Below are 20,933 nucleotides of genomic sequence, written 5' to 3' on the forward strand. Positions count from 1 at the left end.
GTGGAACAACCATCTCCCAACCTCCCTTCATATCCCTCCTTCCTCTCCTTCTCTCCTTCATCTCCCTCCCCCCAATCCCACACACCTCTTGGAAACATTCTATACTGGTCACATAGGAAAATACATATTATTGTTTTTCTAAATACCATCTTCATTTATGGGAAAATACTCTCCCCTCCCTATTAATTTTTTTCTTCAACAGCTTTATTTATAATTTTCCCTAATTAATGAATTCATTATATAAACACATAGATTTGAACTATGTGTGTATGCAAGTGACATGGGAGATTCTTCCACAATCATTATTACACTGCAGTCTGTCTGAGGAAAACAAAGGCATTCACCCACATGTTGAAGAAAATAAGATACGGTGATTTTTTTTTCTCCTGAATATATAAAGTAGCAGAGGGACTGACTGAGACCACCTTTAAATAGAACTTCTAGTTAACTAATAAAGGGTTCATATCTTCCCAAGAAAGTTGACTTTGAACAAATGGCTTTCCCCTACTTACTGAGTAGACTAGAAAGCAAGGGCTTCTTTCTATTCAAAAGACAATGCTTTGCAAATAGCTGACTAAATAAATATTTGTTTAATGAATTATGACATCCCTTGACCAGGCATCATTCCAGTTTAATTTAAGCTCAACTAATGCTAGAGAATTATATGTCATTTTGCTTCTCTTGATGAATACGACAGCAATATGCTAATAAGCATTTTGCTTTTTGCCAACTATGCAGAAGAATGGAGAATGAAGGTTTTAAGATCCAGCTATGGTATTTAGCCAGGATTCATCACAAATTCCTTGTCATTTGAACCACTGATGTATTCTAAGTAATCCAGCCATAATATGTGCAGTCCATGCAAAGGAAAAACTTCCATGCTAATCATTTCAGGTTTTTTGCCACATGTTTAGAATAAGACTGAAGTGATGTTTCATTCTGACCATCCAAAATCTGCCTTCTGTCTCTTCTCTCCTTGAAGATGGTGAACACAAAATCTGTTTGAGTTTTCAATTAAGACACAACATTTTTCTTTCTTTGATTATGTCCTATTTTAAGAGAACTCAATTTACAAATGTCCAAATACATAATTGTGATTGGTCACTTTGTCTCCACAAGTACTGCATTTTGTAAAGAAGGTAGCACAGGGCTGGGGATGTTACTCCGCAGAACATTGCCTAACATACCCTGAATTTGAACCACCCACTCCCCCCAAAAATGCCAGGTGCCATTTTAAAATTTCGGTATCATTCATTTTACATGAATTTTACTGACAAATTTTCATTTGGACCCAATTTTCTTTAGAGATTATTATGTGTAAGATATTTATAAATTATTTATTTCAGGCAGATTTTTGCTGTGAGGTACCTTCCCATATAAAAACATCGTTACATAATCAGGTATTAAGTCTGGTCTGATTTCAACTTTCATTAAAGTCACTTAAGAGAACGATTCCCATTGATACTTGTATGAGAGCTCAATATTCTTTTTAACTTAAGGAAATGAGCAATGAAATATGCAACATATCCTGGAGTTTTCATGCAGCCTATGTTACTGCATTTAAAGATAAGAAATAATAAACATAATCTAAAGTGTAAATTTTAAGAGCTAAATACATATTAGCGTATTTCTCATCAAACAAGTGAGATCTATTATGATATCAATTAAAGGAGAAAAAAAATATGAGACAGTCATTCTATTCCCACTAAAACATTATAAAACTCCTTAATTTAATATCACAATTGATTGCATATACATACACTGTTTCAGTCACCTTTTTTCTCTATTCTGACTTCAAGGACCTAAGCAGAACGTTTGTAGAAGAGGAAAAGTTTATTACAGGGCTCACGGTTTCAGAAGTCTTAGTCCACAGAAGGCCAGCTCCATTCCTCCGGGTTCGAAGTGAGGCAGAACATCATGGCAGAAGAGTATGGCACAGGAAAGCAGCTCACATGATTATCAGGAACCAGAGAGAGAGACTCCACTCTCCAGATAGAAAATATATACCCCATAGCCTCGCCCCCAATGAACCATTTCCTTTAGCCACACCACACCTGCCTCTGGTTACCACTCAGTTAATCCCATCATGGATTAATTCACTGATTAGGCAAAAACTATGACCCAATCATCCTCCAAAACTTCCTGCACTGTCTCACAAGTGATCTTTTGAGGGACATCACATCTAAACCATAACACACACACACACACACACACACACACACACACACACATGATATACATATGGCATACATGTATATATGATATATATTTACAGATATATTCTGTAAACATCTGATAGAAGCCATTTTCATATTAAGGAGATTTCAAGCTCTTGAATACAAATTTTTCTATTATATTGAGACAGCACACACAGTTCTTAGGGTTCTATGAATGTATAATATTATCCATGTTAACACTTAAGAAAAAGAATGCACTGTCATAGAACAGAGATTATCACAAATGAAAATCTGTATAAGTCTCTGCTTTAAAACATGGACAAATAAATTCTTTGAAAACTTTCTGCACAATACCCATTCGTTTATATTTTTAATCTGATAAATTTCAAATTGATCTTAAAATTGATTTTTACTCAAATTTACTTATTCAAAAAATGACTAAGAATTGGGGCTGGGGCTGGGGCTGGGGCTCAGTGGGAGAGCATTCGCCTGGCATGTGTCAGGCACAGGGTTCCATCCTTAGCACCACATAAAAATAAAATGAAGGTGTTGTTTCCACCTACAACTAAATATCATCTGTCTATATGTGTGTGTGTGTGTATAAATATATATATATATATATATATATATATATATATATATATATTGACTAAGAATTAATATCTAATGGCCCAGATTACATTTACTTGAATGCCTTTGATTTCTCCATTATTGTATATAAGTAGTAAAAACTTCTATTTTTATGCCATATAAGATATTTTAATAAATAAAAACAATGGTTTTAAATATGACAGGAAACTAGTAGATACTAATAAATTTTGTGTTTGAATGACTGCTCTAATATTGTCAAAGGAAATAAAAATGTTATACTTTTTAAGAGGGAAACCTTAGAAGTTTATTTAGGAGTGATTTTCTGGTTAAAATTGACCCCAACATTCATAGTAATTTTCATTTTTTTACTTAATCCTGAAGTTTTATATATATGTACTTTAAAGAAATACCACATTCATATGTATTCATGAATCCAGTGAAGAGTATTCCACTACTTTTCCATAGCATGTTACCTTCTCTCCCTATTAAATTTAGTTTTAAATCACTTAAGTTAAATCTTCTCCCCCAAAAAAGAGATGTTTAAAATATTAGAAACATGATACACCACTGTCCTTTTACATATATGTGTGTGTGTGTGTGTGTGTGTGTGTGTGTGTGTATTCCTTAATAGCAATGAAAAGCAAGCATAATTTTTTGAAATTTTCTTTAACCCAGTTGTTTGAATAGCCTCTGTCGCATATTTTGGAACATTAAAACAACCACAAATTAATTGATAAAGTACTAATGCATCTTGTTCACATTGGAGAAAAAGATATGATTTTTAGCTGTCGTGAAATATCAGGGGCTGGAAATTCTTTTTTTTTCTAAATATTTATTTTTTTAAATTTTAGGTGGACACAATATCTTTATTTTACATTTATGTGGTGCTGAGGATCAAACCCTGTGCCTTGTGAATGCTAAGCGAGCACTCTACCACTGAGCCACAACCCCAGCCCCAGGGGCTGGAAATTCTTAACAGAGCTGCCATAAGCCAATTAAATCCTCTGTATGGCGCCACTTCAGCTTTCCCCCCAATCCCAATAGTCATTTTTTTTAAAAAAATCTAATAACATCCTCAATTAATAGCATTCCTGTAGCCTGTAGGTCTAGCCTTTGATTTTCCCATGACAATAATGGAAGATCTTATTAGTTTGTTTCCCCCTGGGTATTTATTAGGTATGATGAGGGAAAGATTCCACCTTCTCTGGAAAAGAACACACTATCTTCAACTCTTTCCCAAATGGTAGATGATTTAAGGGCATTACACTGGAAAGTCAATCTGTGTTACTCATTATGCTACATCTTCCCAATTAGAAACTCTATTTCAATGTGATTGCCAAAATTTTAGTGCCTGTCATTTGATAAGATTGAGAGTGAGATTTGCAAAACATCAGTTAACAGAAAATGTGAGGTTAATGCTGCATGATTAGAATGGCTGCCAGTGGGTAGAAATGAACGAGCGGTGATGGAAATTAATGCATGAGGAAAATCCACTTGATTTCCTTTTAAAATATACTGTAACTGCTATGTGCACTAATAAATGAAGCCTCTTTTGTTGTTTTAAAAGTAACAAAATACTTTTATTTCACAAGATAACACCTCTTCTTAGATCATATCACTCTGCATCAGATATTACAGTTGGATATGTTCAAACTATATATTAGGCTTTGTTAAACCATCTTTTATAATATTTAACTCCATCAATTCAGTTAATAATTTAGAAAAAAGTCATTAAAATTTCATTCTCCAATTTATGATTTTAAATAATAATATTTGTTTTAAGAAAATAAATTTGTTTCTTTTTAATGTCTATTTTTTTTAAAATTTCTCCCCTATATTATCAACTATTTTAACCCCATATTAGGTTCTGAGTTTTTTTTACTAACACTTTAGATACATAATTTAAATCTGTGATAATTCTGGGTTTTTTTTTACTAACACTTTAGATACATAATTTAAATCTGTGATAATTCTGGTTTTTTTTTACTAACACTTTAGATACATAATTTAAATCTGTGATAATCAAATGAGTACATAAAATTAAGCACAAACTTAAAAGGCAATCTGAGTTTATACGGACTATTTTGGTATTTATTTAGAACTCTATGACAGACACATTCAAATGATTCCCCCTCTGTACCTGTTTCTTTTGACATTTTCTTTTCGAGACAGTTTAGTTAAATCCATCATCTCAGTTAAATTCTATAATCACTTTTAACCACTTAAATCCATCCACCCAATTCAGTCCAGGTAAATTCCTAATATAATTTTTATTATTTAAAATATTGGTGTCAGCTAAGTTTTATTTTTAGATTTTCATTAGTTTCTTTTTGATTAACATGTATTCCTTGTTTTTCAGTGTAATATTTCAACACATGCATATAGCACGTGCAGATCAAATCAGGGTTATTAGCATTTCCCTTTCCTTATCATTTCTTTGTTTGAAGCCTTTGAGCTCCTCTCCTCCAGATCAGTATAAAATACATAATATGTCACTCTGAACTACAGTCATCTCTCTGTGTGTGCTGCTCAACACCAGGACTCATTTCATCCATCTGTTACCCAAACTGCCTTTATCAACCCCAAGATTCCACCCTTCCCAATATCTAGTAATTACTATTCTATATTCAAGTCATTTTTTTAACAGCAAAAGTTTTTTTCTTTTCTTTCTTTTTTTTTTTTTTTTAAGGAATTTCCTGGAAAACTAGGAGGGGTCCACTAATTATCAAGAGTCCCAAACAAAGACTTGGAAATCTGTATTTATACAGCTGTTAAGAAATTATTTACACAAAAAAGAAATTATTTACACAAAAATGAGTGTTAAATGGTAAGAGAGTGCAAAGGGCTAGACTGGAGAATTCTGCTGCTTTTGCAATTAACAGGGTTAATGTTAGGTAGGTAAGTCATTTTTTCCTTTTGGTAAATATATATATTTTCTAATCTTTTGCATAAATTCCAAGGTCTTTACCCCTTTAGAAATTTGATGAGCCCATAGTACTGTGGTTGGTTTTCCTGCTCGCTTATCTCACAGTAGGATAAAATTATGAAATGAAAATATCAAAGGCTAAACTTAGCGTGGTGATAATAGCAATGCATGGAGCTCATGAGTAATGATTACACCTCTTAATAAAATAATTAAGAAACTCCCTGGGGGATGACATTTTACTTTAGGAAACTAATTCTAAAAAAAGAGAAATTGGGTTAGAGATTTAAAATAAAAATAAAAGAATACTAATTTTATAAAATAATTATACATCCTTCTGATAGGTGGATAAGTGGTGCTGGAAAGAATAATGACTAAACATCTCAAGAAGTTTGGGCCTAAACATTGTCTTTTGCTATCATGCTCAAAATCTCTGTGCATTTTCTTTTTATTTCTGTATATGATCCAATCAAGAGACTAGGACCCACATTTCAAAGTTTTCTATAATCCTTTCAACAATTCATTATTAATTGATATGCTTAGTGATAACAGAATCTTTGGCTTCATCTTTTTCACTGTTTTCCAAACCCATCCACTCAATCTCAACCATTTGTTACTGAAAAATTGAGCTCCTCATCAGAGGTTGTCAGTTCTTTTGCTTGTCATCTGGATTCCACCTCCTTTCTCTGACTCAAGGATTTTGTACCTGAGAAGATGAAATCACTCATTTGAATCACAGACTTTTCCCTTTTCTTCCTCTCTCTGTTCCTTCCCCCATCCTCAATCCAGAGGCTCACACATGCTAGACAAGCCTTCTACCACTGAGCTACACCACCAGCCACAAATTCTTTTTTTTTTTCAATTAGATCATTCACATCGATATTCAGAAACATGTAGTATCTTTTTTTAAGAAAATACTACTTTGAACCCAAATTCCCTAGTGCTGCCCCATTTCTTTGCTCTTCTTCATAGAAAATCTTCTACATAAGTTGTCTCAATTTCATCTTTTCTATTCTCCTCTTAGCTTGCTCCAGTTGGGTTCTGTCCCCATTCCTTCACTCATCCTTCTTTTTGAAGTCACTAATAATCTCATTTTTTCCCAATACCATTGGTCACTATTTTGCTCTGTGTCATGTCATTATTAGAACGTGCCAACAGATTCACATCTGGTTGAAAAAAATAACCTAAACGCCTTGCCCTGGCCTACATGTCCATTTCTATACTAGCTTTATTTTCTTCCTTTCCTCCCCCACTTCTGCTCCAGTTAAGTCCCAGGAACACTCAGGCCCTTTCCCAGCTTGGTGCCCTTGTACTTCATATACCCCCTACTGAAGTGTGTTCCCTCTATCACACTCAGCTGGCTCCTTCCTGCCTTTCAGTTCTCCTGTCCTCACACAACCCAACTTTCAGTCAGATGTGGACTTCTTTTCTGAAGAATCATTGTCAGTGATTAATAATATATTCAATTATTGAATAACTTCTGCAAATAATGGGGTTTTTTTGTTTGTTTGTTTTATTTGTTTGTTTCTGTATTTCCAGACTAGATTAGTGCATGGCACAAAGAAGGCACTCAAAATACTGCTTTGTTAATTTTCTCATTTTTTTTAAATCTCAAATGTCATTGATCATTTGCTATATATATAAGAGTTGGTTGGTTTTAAATAATTGTAAACTCTTGATGAATTTATCCACACCACAATTTTATGATGGCAATTTTTCAGTGGCTCTTAGAAAATATTAGTATATTACAGGAAATGAACATACTGGCAGTACAGTGTAGTCAAAAATAGGGAATTATTTGGATCTCACCAAATTATTTACATTTTAAGGAGTTGTGTCATGAGTGTGAGAAAATGGTGAGAAACTTTAAAAAGTTTCTTAATCTGCATACAACTATAACTTTGGAGCTATTGTGGCAACTCTATAATTTATTTTTTTTCTATGACTACAGCTAGGCAAAATGTAGGGTTCTAGGCAAAATATTAGAAGCCCATAACCCTTCATTTAATATTATCAGGACAATATTCATTAAAATAAAGACATCTGGCAACTTATATCTTGACTAGATATCCATAGGTTTTGGAGTTTCACAGTATAACAAAGCACATCACACCAATAATAACAATAAGAATCAATTCATCTGAAAGTGGAAAGTGAGCAGATAACCCTTAATGAACTTAATGAACTCCAAACACTTAATGAACCCAACAAAAAGAAATATTCTTGACTCCAATTTTGAATGTTAATTATATTTTACATTTAAAAAATCACTGAGAGCAGGTTGAAAGAAAGCAAATAATGAAATACTTAAATTTCACTACTTTGTCACAGATTAAAAAGTTTTGAACTCAGGAGTTGTCATATTTAACTCATGTGTGGTACTGTCATTAAATGTGTTATTTTATTCTTTGCAATTTATAATATCAAATGCAATAGATATCATTCAGTGATTTAAATAATTCCTTAAGTCTAAAAAGAATGGTTTAACTAAGTTATCTTTGTTTCCAGGAATTGTTTGTTCTAAACTTGGCTTTTATCAGTATTATATTTTCTCCCTAATTCAAGCTAAAATATTTGAATATCTTAGTCATTATCAGATTTTAGTAATTTTTTTAATTCACCAAGAAAAACAAACTTCTTCACTAATCAAGACTTGAGGAAACTTTCAGAGTACACCTACAAATCTCCATTTTTTATTGGCCTAACATGTTTTAAGATATAATTCCTTATTGCTTGAAAGAAAGCTCCTCTAATGATGCATAGTAGGCAGAATAAATATTGTGGGATGAGTAAGTAAATAGTATCATCCTAATACCTATTATTATCAGGTGACAGAAATTCAATGATTTAAATATTTGAATTTAAAGTATATGAATTTCATAAGAAAACTGTATTTTCCTTGAAAAACACTCCATTCTTCCCTCCCTTATATTTTTACTCATTTTCATATTCTATCTTTCAAACACTGACATCTTTCCAATGCAACTGTCATCTTAATACATATATATTTTTGAGATTGTCCCATGGTCACCACAATGCTCTATACATGTTACAGAGTTGATGCTTGAAGATTTTGTTTTTTCTTAAAAATTAAAAGAGAATAAAATCATGGCATTTGCAGGTAAGTGGATGGAGTTATAGAAGATAATGCTAAGTGAAGTTAACCAATCCCCCAAAAACAAATGCCAGATGTTTTCTTTGATATAAGGAGGCTGATTTATAGTGGATAGGGAGCAGGAACATGGGAGGAATAGACAAACTCTAGATAGGGCAGAGGGTTAGAGGGGAAGGAAGGGGGAATGGGGTAATTAATGATAGTGGAATATGATGATCCTTATTCTCCAAAGTACAGGCCTGAAGGCACGAATTGGTATGAATATACTATGCATACAACCAAGAGATATGAAAGATTGTGTGTATATGTATAATAAAATTGCAATGTATTCTGCTATCATATATAAATTTTAAAAAAATTCCTTCTCAACATAAATACAGCCTTACTAGTTTATAGGAATATTACTTTTCTCCTTTACTTTTAAATGACAATGTCCATTTCCATAGTTCATCATACCAGTTTGTTGTAATGGATGCTCTGATTCAATCTATGAGCTTTATATTTCCTCAAAGACTAATTTCGTATTTCCTCCTTTATTTAGGATTTCAGTAAGAGCAGAGGGAAGGTATTCTTTAATCATTGTTACCCAAAATAGTGGTAAATACTGAGTAGACTAAATGTCCAGAGAGGTGCAGAAATACACTTGAACTACCTCTGTGCATTTCTTCCTGGGAAAGCCAATTTTCCAGACCTAATGCTTTTCTAATTGCAGGCCCTAAATAATAATTCCCATCTGTCTGAAAGACATCTAAGTTTAATCCCTTATTTTATCAGCCAGTTTTAAAAAAAAATGTCACTTAGAACAGAGTCCTCATTCCTGCAGGCAGCTACCATCTCATTTGGGAGTTATGCCTCCGTTAGGTTCAACATCTCATTTCCTCAATCCCTAATCATATGTCCAGACTTCAGTCTCTTTATAATTTTCTCTGTTTTACTCTAAATTCTTCCCAGAGTTTGTTTGAAGGAGAGTGCTTCAAATAGACAGAATTTAATATTCCAGGTAAAATGAAGCTAACTCAGAGAGGAACAAAACTATCATTTTCTTCAGTGTCTCTTTAGGTTCTTCTTATATAGCATAAATAATTTAAGTATAGAATGACATGCACCATATACTGATAACCAATGATGCGATTTTGGGTGATCTGTAAAGCTCCTGAAGTTTTCAAAATATTTTAGGGGTAATGAAAAAACCAGTTTTCTTAATTCATCTCTAAATAGGTAAAAACTTTGTGATTAACTAAATCTTGACCATCCATAGATGTTAAATTTTATAATTTTATTATCATAACTTTTTTGCAATTTATCATTATTAGTAGATTTCAAGAGGAAACATGGTTCTTGGACTCTCTAGGTTTTAATATTGAAAGAATCAATATTATTAACTGATCCCTACAGACGCAAAATTATGGCATATAATGTGAAAATATAGGAAGCAGAAAATACATGGTATTTGAACTCATGACATAACCCACCTGGGAGAGAGACACTATCACTCATCAGATCACTAGCACATAATAGAGCAGACTAAAAAGTGGCTTCCACTCGGAGTGATCCAAATTTCCCAAGCAGAGACCAGTAAGAGTCACACAAGGCTCCCTACCTGTAATTAAGTTATTCAAATTGCCATTTTTATTCATGATGTGAATACAATTTGAGAATTTCAATAAAAGTTATGATTAATAAGGACTTTTTATACAAAATGCCAGGCCAGGAACAGGAAATGGGCTTCTATTCCATATTATCCTCATTTTGACTATGACTCACTCACATCTATAGAACATGTGCCTGACAGATCTCTGGGCTTGAAAGCAAAAAAAGAGACCAGTACCTGGGGATTGTACTTTTTCAAGCTTACACAGCAGGATATGAAGAAAAGAGGTCAGCACTGGTACTAAAGTAACTGCAAAGAATAACATATTTATCAGAATATGAGATACAGTTATATTTAAGGAGAGGTTGTCCTAAAATTGCTGACAAATTTATAGTATGGTACTGGAGCATTTGCATCACTCTAAGCACTCAGATTTCTATTCTTATTATAAATATATAAGAGTTCCTTTTTTTTGGCTCTTCATGTATACATCATTATCTTAATGAGTCCCTCAATGTCATGTCTGGGTAACTGTTGCCTTTATCTCTTTATTTTTCCACCCGAAATCTAACGTTCATCCAAAGATGGAATAAATGTATTTTAAGTGCAATTTTAAGAGATAATTTTCAAACTTTTTAAAATTATAGCTCTTAATTAAAAAATTTTGCTCTATGACAAAATATATACGTGTCCACATACACAAATACACACATACCCAACTCACAATTTAATTTCAGGAAAAAAAAAAACTATCTTTATCTTCATTGCACTCATATTTTCTACTCCATTTCATTCTGCTTCATTCATTTGTTTCCACTACACAAAGGATAATCATGAGTCACTCAATTTCATGATGCTCTAAAATAATGGTTCCAAAAATGGAACACTCAAGTTCCCTAGGTGTCCCTAAGACTCTGGACCCTAGTGAATCCATGAAGTCATCATTCCTTCCTTAATAATAATAGGTCATTATTCACTCTCATTCTCCCCTCAGAGTATGGTAGAGTTTTCCAGAAGCTACTTAAGATGATGATGTCGTCACTCTAGTAGCCAAAGGATAGTATAATTGTATATTCCTTTGTTTAAAATTTTTTCTCAGCTTTATAATACAGCAAATATCAATAAACATAACCACATACACAGTAAAGCTCTTTGGTCTTCTCAAATTTTAAGAACTTAAATATTTCAGAAGACCAAAAAGTTTGAGAATTGCTAATCTAAAGTATTTTAAACTCAGATTTAAATGAATCACACACACACACACACACACACACACACACACACACCATTTCTTTTTTATAGCTTTCTGTTGTTTGTAAAGAAAGGCACCAATGTTTTCAACAAGTTTATTATGATTCTATCTCTTAAGAACAGCTCTCAGCTCTCAACCTCTATTCTAACTTCCCTGAATGTACCATGTTCACGTCTGGCTTTGAGTCTTCATATCCTAGTCCTGAATGATCCTTAATTCTATTTTCTGCCAACGTAAATACCATCTTTCTATGTGGACACCTGCAACTTTTTTCTGTACTCTGTGCCTTTTGATTTTTGCAACTGACCTTCAGGGCTCCTTGAATTCATGTGGGAATGCAAATTATCTGACTCCAATACCTCAAAGGTTTAAAGATCCATGCTAGTCAATCAAGAGTACCCCTTACTTTGGGCACAAGAATGACAGCAGTGCACAGATTATGTAGGAAGATTTCACCCAGGAACTGTCCAGGGAGATATATCAATATCAGGGGAAGAAGAAATCATCCCCTTTTCTCAGAGATGGCTTAGTATCATAAAGGAAATGAAGTCCAGCCTGAATAAGCACAGCACAGGGTCACTGTGGAAGAAACCTATTTATATGATTTTTAAAACAGAAAAGAGATTTAACTAATTCCCCCCTTGACTAGACATCTGAGCATAACCTGTCCTTTGTCTGACACTGCTCCCAGTAATGCCTGTCTTCTAACAGTACTCTGTGGAGCTTCTATATTCTGAGGAAGACCTACACTCTTCTCAAATGCTTCTCCATTGCCTTTTATTTCTATTATTTTACTTTGTGATGAATTCTTTTGCATCTTTCTTTTCTTTCTTTTTTTTTTTTTTTTTTTTTTTTGTCTTACAGAATCAATAAGTGCACAGAGGAACTGATTCCGCCTCTGTGCCTAAGTGGAAATCCTTTTTTTTTTTTTTTTCTTTCCTAAAACTCTTGGAGTATTCTAACTTTTAGCATAATTTTGGAACATGTTTACTTGAATTATTTTTTTTCCTTTGAGGTCGATTGACAAATTGAACGCTGGGTTATCTTAACAGTTTCCTTACATCGTTCTGGATTGCTATGTCATGCACGGTTTTCCTTCATTTATGTTTCAGAGAGAAAATGTTATCCTTCAGACCTCTCCCTACGTCCTGCGAAATACTCTCTCTTTATAATTTGAAAAGGCACACATTGTACTCACATGAAAGGGAGTCCTGTGATATTTAAATGAAAAGTTGGAATCTTCTGAATTAAAAATATTAGAAAAGCAATTATTTCATGATCACACTACTAGAAAAAATCCTAAGTGCCCCAGCTCTATAATGTCTGATGATTGCAACAATCAGGAATTGTAGCCATATATTCATTTCTTTAAGATGAAGAATGAGCCCACCACAAGAAATAATCAATTAAATCATATACTGAATGTCCTAAGTGAGCAGTCTTACCAATACTTGTCTAAGATTCACATTTATGACATAGCCTAGAAGAATTCAGCAATCCAATTACCTCTTTCAGAAATTAAAAGGATAAGTATATGCCAAATGCTAAGGTCAAAATATGTCTTCACATATTGAATTTGATTATTTAAAAGGTGATTTGAAAATTTCAAAGCATAACTAATATTCTTAGCATTAACACTTTTTAATTAACCAAATAGAATAATAGAATTACAGAGGTTCAAAAATGATTTAAAATGACATAAGTAGTGATTTATGAAGCTCAATATCCTTTGGTCCATCAATCATGATATGATACTTCATTACCATTTAAACTACCACATATAAAAAGAAACAAAGAACATTTATAGCCCATTCATTATGTCATCCTTGGTTTGCTTTACAAATGTTAAAGTCATATTTTGGGTTTGAAGGGGATAATTTTGTTCAATTTTCCACAATGAAAATAAGATTCCTTTTTATACAATCATGCAACGCATGTGAAGTGACATTTTAATATGCACATATTTTATGCACTATAACAGTAATATAATACACATAATATTAATGATAATATGTATATAACTCTGTATTTCTGTATATTTTTAGTGAATCTTATTACTTTAAGTATATTCTCATAAACCAATTATATGTGTGACAATCTATTCATGCTTTAGTAAGGAGTATGATATAATTTAAACTCTCATTGAAGAAATAGCACAAGTTTAAGTGAAATAAAACACATAGTTAATGTTACTGCAAAAAAATTCTTTATTCAGCAGAAATATCACACAGCTTGAAAGTAACATAAGCCTATCTATAGTGTTAAACACCCCTACCCTCTTCTGACCTATTTTTCAGGATCTAAAGCAGACTATGGAATCTAAGTTATTTCAACCCTCTTATCTATCTGAAACCCAAAAGCAGAGTGCATTTATGATGCCTTCCAAATGCATCTCACTTCACAAATCTATTTTCCTAAAATACATTGTATTATAAATGAGCATGCAAAGTACACATTACCTTATTAAAAAATTACATATTTCTTATTTTCAAAGTATTACTGCAATAGCAGATCTGAAACAAACAAAACACCTAAGAAAGGAAGGCTGTTCACTCTCTCTTCTTGGGATCATAACAAGTTGATGACTTTATTAACTTGACCAAATCATTTCCTCAACTTAAAGTTTGCCATCAGAAGGCAATATATTTTCTTATTGGTACTATGATAACCTGCAAATTTTAAGTGCCTTTAACAGTTCAAAAAATATACATTCATTTTAAGAAAGCTAGAACAAAGATAGATATGAAAAAGACATATTTTAATACCCAGAAGAAAACACCATGAACATTTTGATACACATCCTTCTGGAGTCTGTACCACAAAGTTGATGAATAGTGGCACATTATACATAGATGTGTTTTTAAGTGGAATGATGGAATGACACTTTTAAGTATTATTATATAGCACACTTTACTCTCCTAGCAATAGTAGCAAATATATTTCCATGGCAACTATATACATTTATATGATCTGCAGCAATGTTTTATGTTTCTACCCAATGTGTTATTAATGACCAGCCCATACATAATGAAAAACCTCCTATTGAAAATAAGTCTCTTTCATTCTAACTTCTACTATTGGTTTTAAAACTGCTAGAGTGGAGTCAAGCACAGTGCTGCACACCTGTAATCCTAGCAACTCAGGAGGCTGAGGCAAGAGGATCCAAAGTTTGAAGCCAGCATTAGCAACTTAGGAAGGCCCTAGGTAACTTTAGTGAGACCCTGTCTCAAAAGGGCTGGGGATGTGGCTCAGTGGTTAAGCTCCCAGGGTTTTAATTCCCAATATCAAAAGAAGAAGAAGAGGAAGAAGAAGAAGAGGAGGAGGAGGAGCAGCTAGAATGAATATCTGGAGTATTTTATCATGATTTGCATATTTTGTTTTGAGTATAATGCCTGGCTGACGATTCAGGGTGTCCATAAATACTTATTGAATGAATGACTGGGAAATAAAGTCATAATGTGGGTTTGAAATTTTTTCAATTTAAGGGACATATCTATTTGACAATCAGATTTTGAGTCAAATCACTTCATACATTGTTGTGCCCCCAGCCATGTTCCATAATATATGTTTCCTTGTGGAACTACCAGTAATGTTCAATGTGAAATAATGTATCCAACCAATTTTCTGAAAGAGTAGAAAAAATAAGTTACTATTCTTAACCATGAAGTTTGACATCATGTTTTGATTTTGAATCTTTTCTTTCATGGAATATATAGAGTTAGGAAAAAAATCTTTAATCATAATTTATATGTTCTAAATTTGATTTAGTAAGTATCTCTTGAGCACTTATGCCTGACATTAAGAGTATTAAAAAGCTTGATATCACTGAAAACATATAAACTTCATGGTCATCAGTATGTTATTTGATAACAAAAAATGACATAAGATTTCTGCTCCATTATGAGAAAACCTATGTGGTGTCTTCTCCAGCTGAGATAAATGAATGCAGTATTTACACCAGCTGGAAGGAACACAGAACTGCCTCACCCATGTGACAGCAATTCCATCCCTGGTCTCAGCACAGTATCTTCCTTGTTGAACAAACACCTTGGAAACTTGCCAGTTCTCAGGTATTCTCATTTTGGGATACGGGCCAGTTACTCAAAATAAAATCAGAGCAAGAGGCCAGATGTGCAACATGTAAGAAAAAGAATTATTTCCCTTATGATTGCCTTATCATGAAAGTTGAGTATATATTTCATATTTCTGCTACAAATTATATCATAGACTGGTAGAATTTACAAAAGTTAAATAGATTTTTTTAAAAAAAGAATGTGCATATTTTGCAAAAAATCCCACACCAAATCACAGAGACCTTACTCTAGGTTTCAGTTACGTCTAGCAATGAATCTTTTTCAACCTATAAAGGGCCATGATTCTCAATGAGCACATTGTATATAGTCTGTCACAAGAACGAGATTCTGTTTAAGCTATGCACGGTGACACAGTAAACAGTCAATACCATTCAATGTATTTGATGACATTTTCCTACATTATTTTCTTATCAACCTCAAAGATCCATTTTCCTGAAAGCTGGTGAAGCATACAAACTGGGTTCAAGCATCTGTTTGTACGGATGTTAACACAAGGTTTCCCATAAGCAAGAGCTAACAGTTTAGGTAATACTATATTATTTGTAAATAATGCAATGACTTTGCCAAATCTAATAGGAAAAATGAGAGGCAGCCAAAAAAACATAAACAAGCCCCAACCTCCTTTAAGCTCATTTTGCAGGCTCTCATTTGTCCACTATTGGTCTGGTTAGTAACTAGAGTTAAAATTCCTGAAGTTTGGAAACATCTGGTTAAAATTCTGAAATGCTGCCTTATAAGATATGCAGAAAAGCTTTCTTCTTTACCTCTTGTCTTTCAAATGAATGACAAATGCTAATTGTTAGAAATAGTAGAGGAAATTATGATGATAAAGAGCATCACTGTAGGATGTTAGTCATTTAATACAATGAATTTTTATTTTGAAGCAAATTTAAAAGATGGGAATAAATAAATGCATTCAAGAATATATTTTCTGCCAGGCTTGGTGGTGCACACTTGTAATCCCAAAGACATGAGAGCCTGAGACAGGAGGACTGTATGTTCAAGGCCAGCCTGGGCAACTTATTGTGACCCTGTCTGAGATAGATAGATAGATAGATAGATAGATAGATAGATAGATAGATAGATAGATAATTTTAAATGCTGGATGTAGTTCAATGGCAGAGCACCCCTGAGTTCAATCCTTAAAAGCAAAATAAATAAATATATAAATAAATTTTTTAAAGAATAGCTTTTCTTCATTTGATCAGAACTGGAGAATTAGATGCTAATGTAGTATGCTGTATATCACACTGCTACCACACACTACAGTTATGATATGATAAAGTGGTGTTGATTAAATCTGTTGTGCCAGATCTTCCATTCTGGTATAAATATATTTATTTCAGCTGAAACCACATTTTCTGCACATTTGTTCTGCAGATTTGAAACTACAAAGATTATCTCTGGTAGAACAATTTCTATATAAATCTCATTGTATCCCATAGTTCTGTTTAACAAATTGCCCTCAACACCTGTTAATTAATCTAGGCATAGAGACCCTATGTAGCATTAAAATGCACATATGGAACACAAGGTAAATTTCAAAGAGTGATTACAGGTTTCTCGAATATCTGATCCCTTATAACATCAATTTCAAACCAGTTTTTAAGGTATAAAACACCACAAAAGTAAAATGAGATTGTGAAATAAAATACCTATTCCATAATATTATAGGAACCCTATCTGGTTTATTCATTGTGGAAGATAGTCAGTCTCTTCAACCATTTGTAGTGCCTGTTAATTGTGTGTTTTTTTTTTTAATTATGGTTTCCATTTTTGTCGTTTTTATCCACTGATAATGAGCTGATTCAAAAGTTCTTTACTAAAAGAACAGTCTGCTAGGAAAAAAATATCCTTTGCGTTACAATGTCTTTGACAGCTTTTGGCTCAGAAGTAGAAAAGGAAATGATAATCACCAACAAAAGGATTCCACAGTTGAGTATGAGTTTTTCTCCTAGTGACAGGCATTTTTGTAAGTCCAGAACCTAATAATTATTTGAATAAAGAACACGTGTGTGTGTGTGCACGTGTGCACAATCTACACACTGAGAAAATTAAAGGTTTTTAATAATGGCTCAATGGTATTAATAGGAATAAATCCAGATATCTTTTCTTTTAAAAAGAAAAAAAAAGAAGAGTTCTGAAAAAGAACTGATGTAGACTCTTTTAATGCTGGAAATTCAAAGAACATTTGTACTTTCATTATTCATTTTAGTAGTTTAGAAAATCAACTCTAATTTCATCCTGGATGGAGGAGTAAATTATATTAGGACTGGAAATAACAGATATCAAATAGGTAAAAAAAAATAATCTATGGAGAAAATATGACAGATTTAACTTTAATTGAGCCTGTGAATTCCAACTTAACAGTTCAGCTATGCTTCCTAACAATGATTTGCTTAAAAATATTAGTTTATACTGATTAAACTAGAAACGAAGTTCTGAAGAACAAGTCTTTTCATTTATTTCCAGGAATAAATTATTTTAGGCAACCCGGCTACCCTGAGTCTGACTAACGAAAAGCCTATCTTGAAGCAAGTCATGAACTGAACCATTATGTTTTTGCACTTCAACCATAGTTAATTTGGACTTTGCAGCAGAAAGTTTACTCAACATCTGTTCACCGACTCTAAGGGATGACTCTAAACTACCACAAAAAGGGCTTTTGATTCTTAATACTAACACAGTACATTACATTTAGCGGGTGCTTCAAGGACAGTGGGTAATGAGTAGAACTTAAAGTCTACCTGAAATTCACCCTTTTAGGTGCATTCTTTTTTTATAATTGGCACACGATAATTATACATATCGAGGGAGCATTCTTAACCAGAAGATGCAGATAAGGAAATATCTGGCATCGCTTCTAATTTTTTCCTTTCATGCTGAGGTTATAAATCTTGCTTTTGACTAGAATGATACTGAAAACAGAAAAATGTTGACAAGTAAGAAATGTCTCAGTACTTTTCTTTTTCTTTTTTTTTTGTTTTTGTTTTTGTGGTGTTGGGACTTGAACCCAAGGCTTCATGCTTTCCAGGCAAGCATTCTACCACTGAGCCACTTCCTCAGCCCCATCTTAGTACTTTTCATATCTACTACTTATTTTAACATCAGCATATTATCTTATTTTAAGATAGACACTTAATAAATTATTCAAACTCAAACCGTTCTTCTTGACTTTCCATTCTGCCTAATAAATTTGGTATTTTATTGTTGGCAAACATCATTTATAACTTCTTGATACTGCCTTAGACTGAGGAAATAATGTCCTGTCTCAATTTATTCAACTGATTTCTCATTTATTCTTTCTACTTTAAAAAATAAAAGGGCTAGGATGTAACTCAGTGGTAGAGCATTTCCTATCATGTGTGAGACCCTGAATTTGTTTCCAGCACCCTAAAAAGTAAATGACTAAATTTGGAAAAATAAAGATATGTTGATCAAGGGGTTTTATTCATATAACTCTATTCACACAGCAAATTACTAACACTGTCAGTCAAAATTCACTCTCCATTTGTCATATTAGATGTGCATAGAACATTTCATAATTATTAATCTAGGTAGAGTATAGATAGCTTGGCATCTGCTTTTTGCCATTTAATTAAATCCAATCAAAAGTTCTTAAATATATATCTCTAATTATACTTCCCCAGTCAGGATGGAAGCTACCCTTTGTATTCAGGGGATTAGGAAATCCATATAATTTTCTCCTCAATGTGAAAATCAATTCATTTCATTTTCTACATCAGAGATGCTTCTCCAGCTTTTGCTCAGAAAATGTTTCCTCCCTGTTTGAAGGAACACCTGAATCAACGTTTTCTGTGGATGCTTGATAAATAATAGTTAGGCTAAGTCCACACCCACTGATATTTGTCTCAATATTTTCATTCAGTAAAAAAAAAACCACTGGTATTCCTTCCTTTCCCTGCCCTAGGAACCTCATCACAGGGGACAACTGACAAATTCTTAATAACTGCTGACAGAGGCACATACTTCCAGGAAAGGCTCTGCACTTACTTGCCAATGCACATGTATCACAGCCCTTCTCATATATGAATGACAGTGGGAAAAAAAAAGTCTTCAAATTGGTAAATGCAAATGAAGAAAAATAAGAATCTATTCATTTTAATGTAAAACATTTCCTCCCCTAAATTTATTAAGATGCATGTTGTCCATGAAATCAAATTTTATAAGAACCTCTACTTTCCCTTTTATTTAATAGAAAGTTATCTTGAAAGCAAGGCTCTCTCTCTCTTCTAGATAAAACTGCCTACATAGTACAGTGGATAGATACTATCTAGCTACCTATAAATATCCATTGACTGAGAGAGTTCCAGAAAAAATTGAAAGTCTCTAGTTCTTTAAAGGAACTATTTTGAAAATGAAAAATCTGAATGTCAAGATGGAAACACAAAACTATAAAGAAAATCAGAATATTCATTTTTAAAACTGGAATTACATAAAATGTTTAAGTTACATAATGGACAAAGGTGATCGGTATTTACAGACTGTTGACAGGTGAAAGCATTTGAAAGTTTTAGGATGACATAGTACATTTTTTAGTATATTTAAAAATCATGCAATGTGAGTTCAATTTAATATTATATGGTTTTTATTCCAATCATAGATATACAAAGAAATAAGCATGGCTTCTGTTCATATTAAGTAGAGTTTTATAGAATCACATCCAAAGAGCCTTTAAAGATTATCCTACCAAGATATAAGAATCTGAGATGATCCTTACTGCAGAAGGCCACTGGAGAAGTATTAAAAGAGGCACACTAGAGTGTTCTCCCTAGACATGCTTCATATGACCTTCCAGCTAAGAATGAGTTTTAAGGATTTCTTTTTAAATAAAACAAAGTAGAATATGTAAGAGAATCTAAGCATTTACTATCTGGCTCTTCACAGTAAATGTTTGCCAGTTCTAATTCTCTAACACATACACTGCCTATTATACTTGCCTACTATATACAGATTCCCAGAAGAGAGATGCATAGAGAAAAAAATGTTGACTTTTCCTGCTGAGTCACAGGCTGAAGGTTCTGTCTGGTATAGGAAGGTATAAGTATTTCTAAACTATTTCAAAGCATGTTTTGGGAGGTTGAGGGTGTAATTCAGTGGTAGAATGAATGCCTAGCATGCATGCGGCCCTGGGTTCAATTCCCAGCACTTCAAATATGAACCAAACAG

At 33.1% G+C, this 20,933-nt stretch overlaps 1 protein-coding gene and 1 non-coding gene across 34 annotated transcripts in view; one reads left to right on the forward strand and one right to left on the reverse strand.

Moving 5' to 3' along the window:
- Nrxn1 (neurexin 1) overlaps positions 1 to 20,933 on the reverse strand; it is a 1,060,252-nt gene that overhangs the window by 992,476 nt on the left and 46,843 nt on the right. The window contains exon 3 of one of the 33 annotated variants that reach the window (XM_076833723.2): positions 522 to 557. The exons of the other annotated variants lie outside the window; for them this stretch is intronic. Coding sequence (XP_076689838.2) covers positions 522 to 557 — 36 coding nt within the window. The remainder of the gene's footprint in view (positions 1 to 521; positions 558 to 20,933) is intronic. 33 annotated transcript variants of the gene reach the window in all.
- On the forward strand, positions 20,846 to 20,918 carry Trnaa-agc (transfer RNA alanine (anticodon AGC)). Its single transcript has one exon. It is a non-coding gene; the product is annotated as a tRNA-Ala (tRNA).

This window comes from Callospermophilus lateralis, chromosome 14 (assembly GCF_048772815.1).
Source record: "Callospermophilus lateralis isolate mCalLat2 chromosome 14, mCalLat2.hap1, whole genome shotgun sequence".
Lineage (NCBI taxonomy): Eukaryota > Metazoa > Chordata > Mammalia > Rodentia > Sciuridae > Callospermophilus > Callospermophilus lateralis.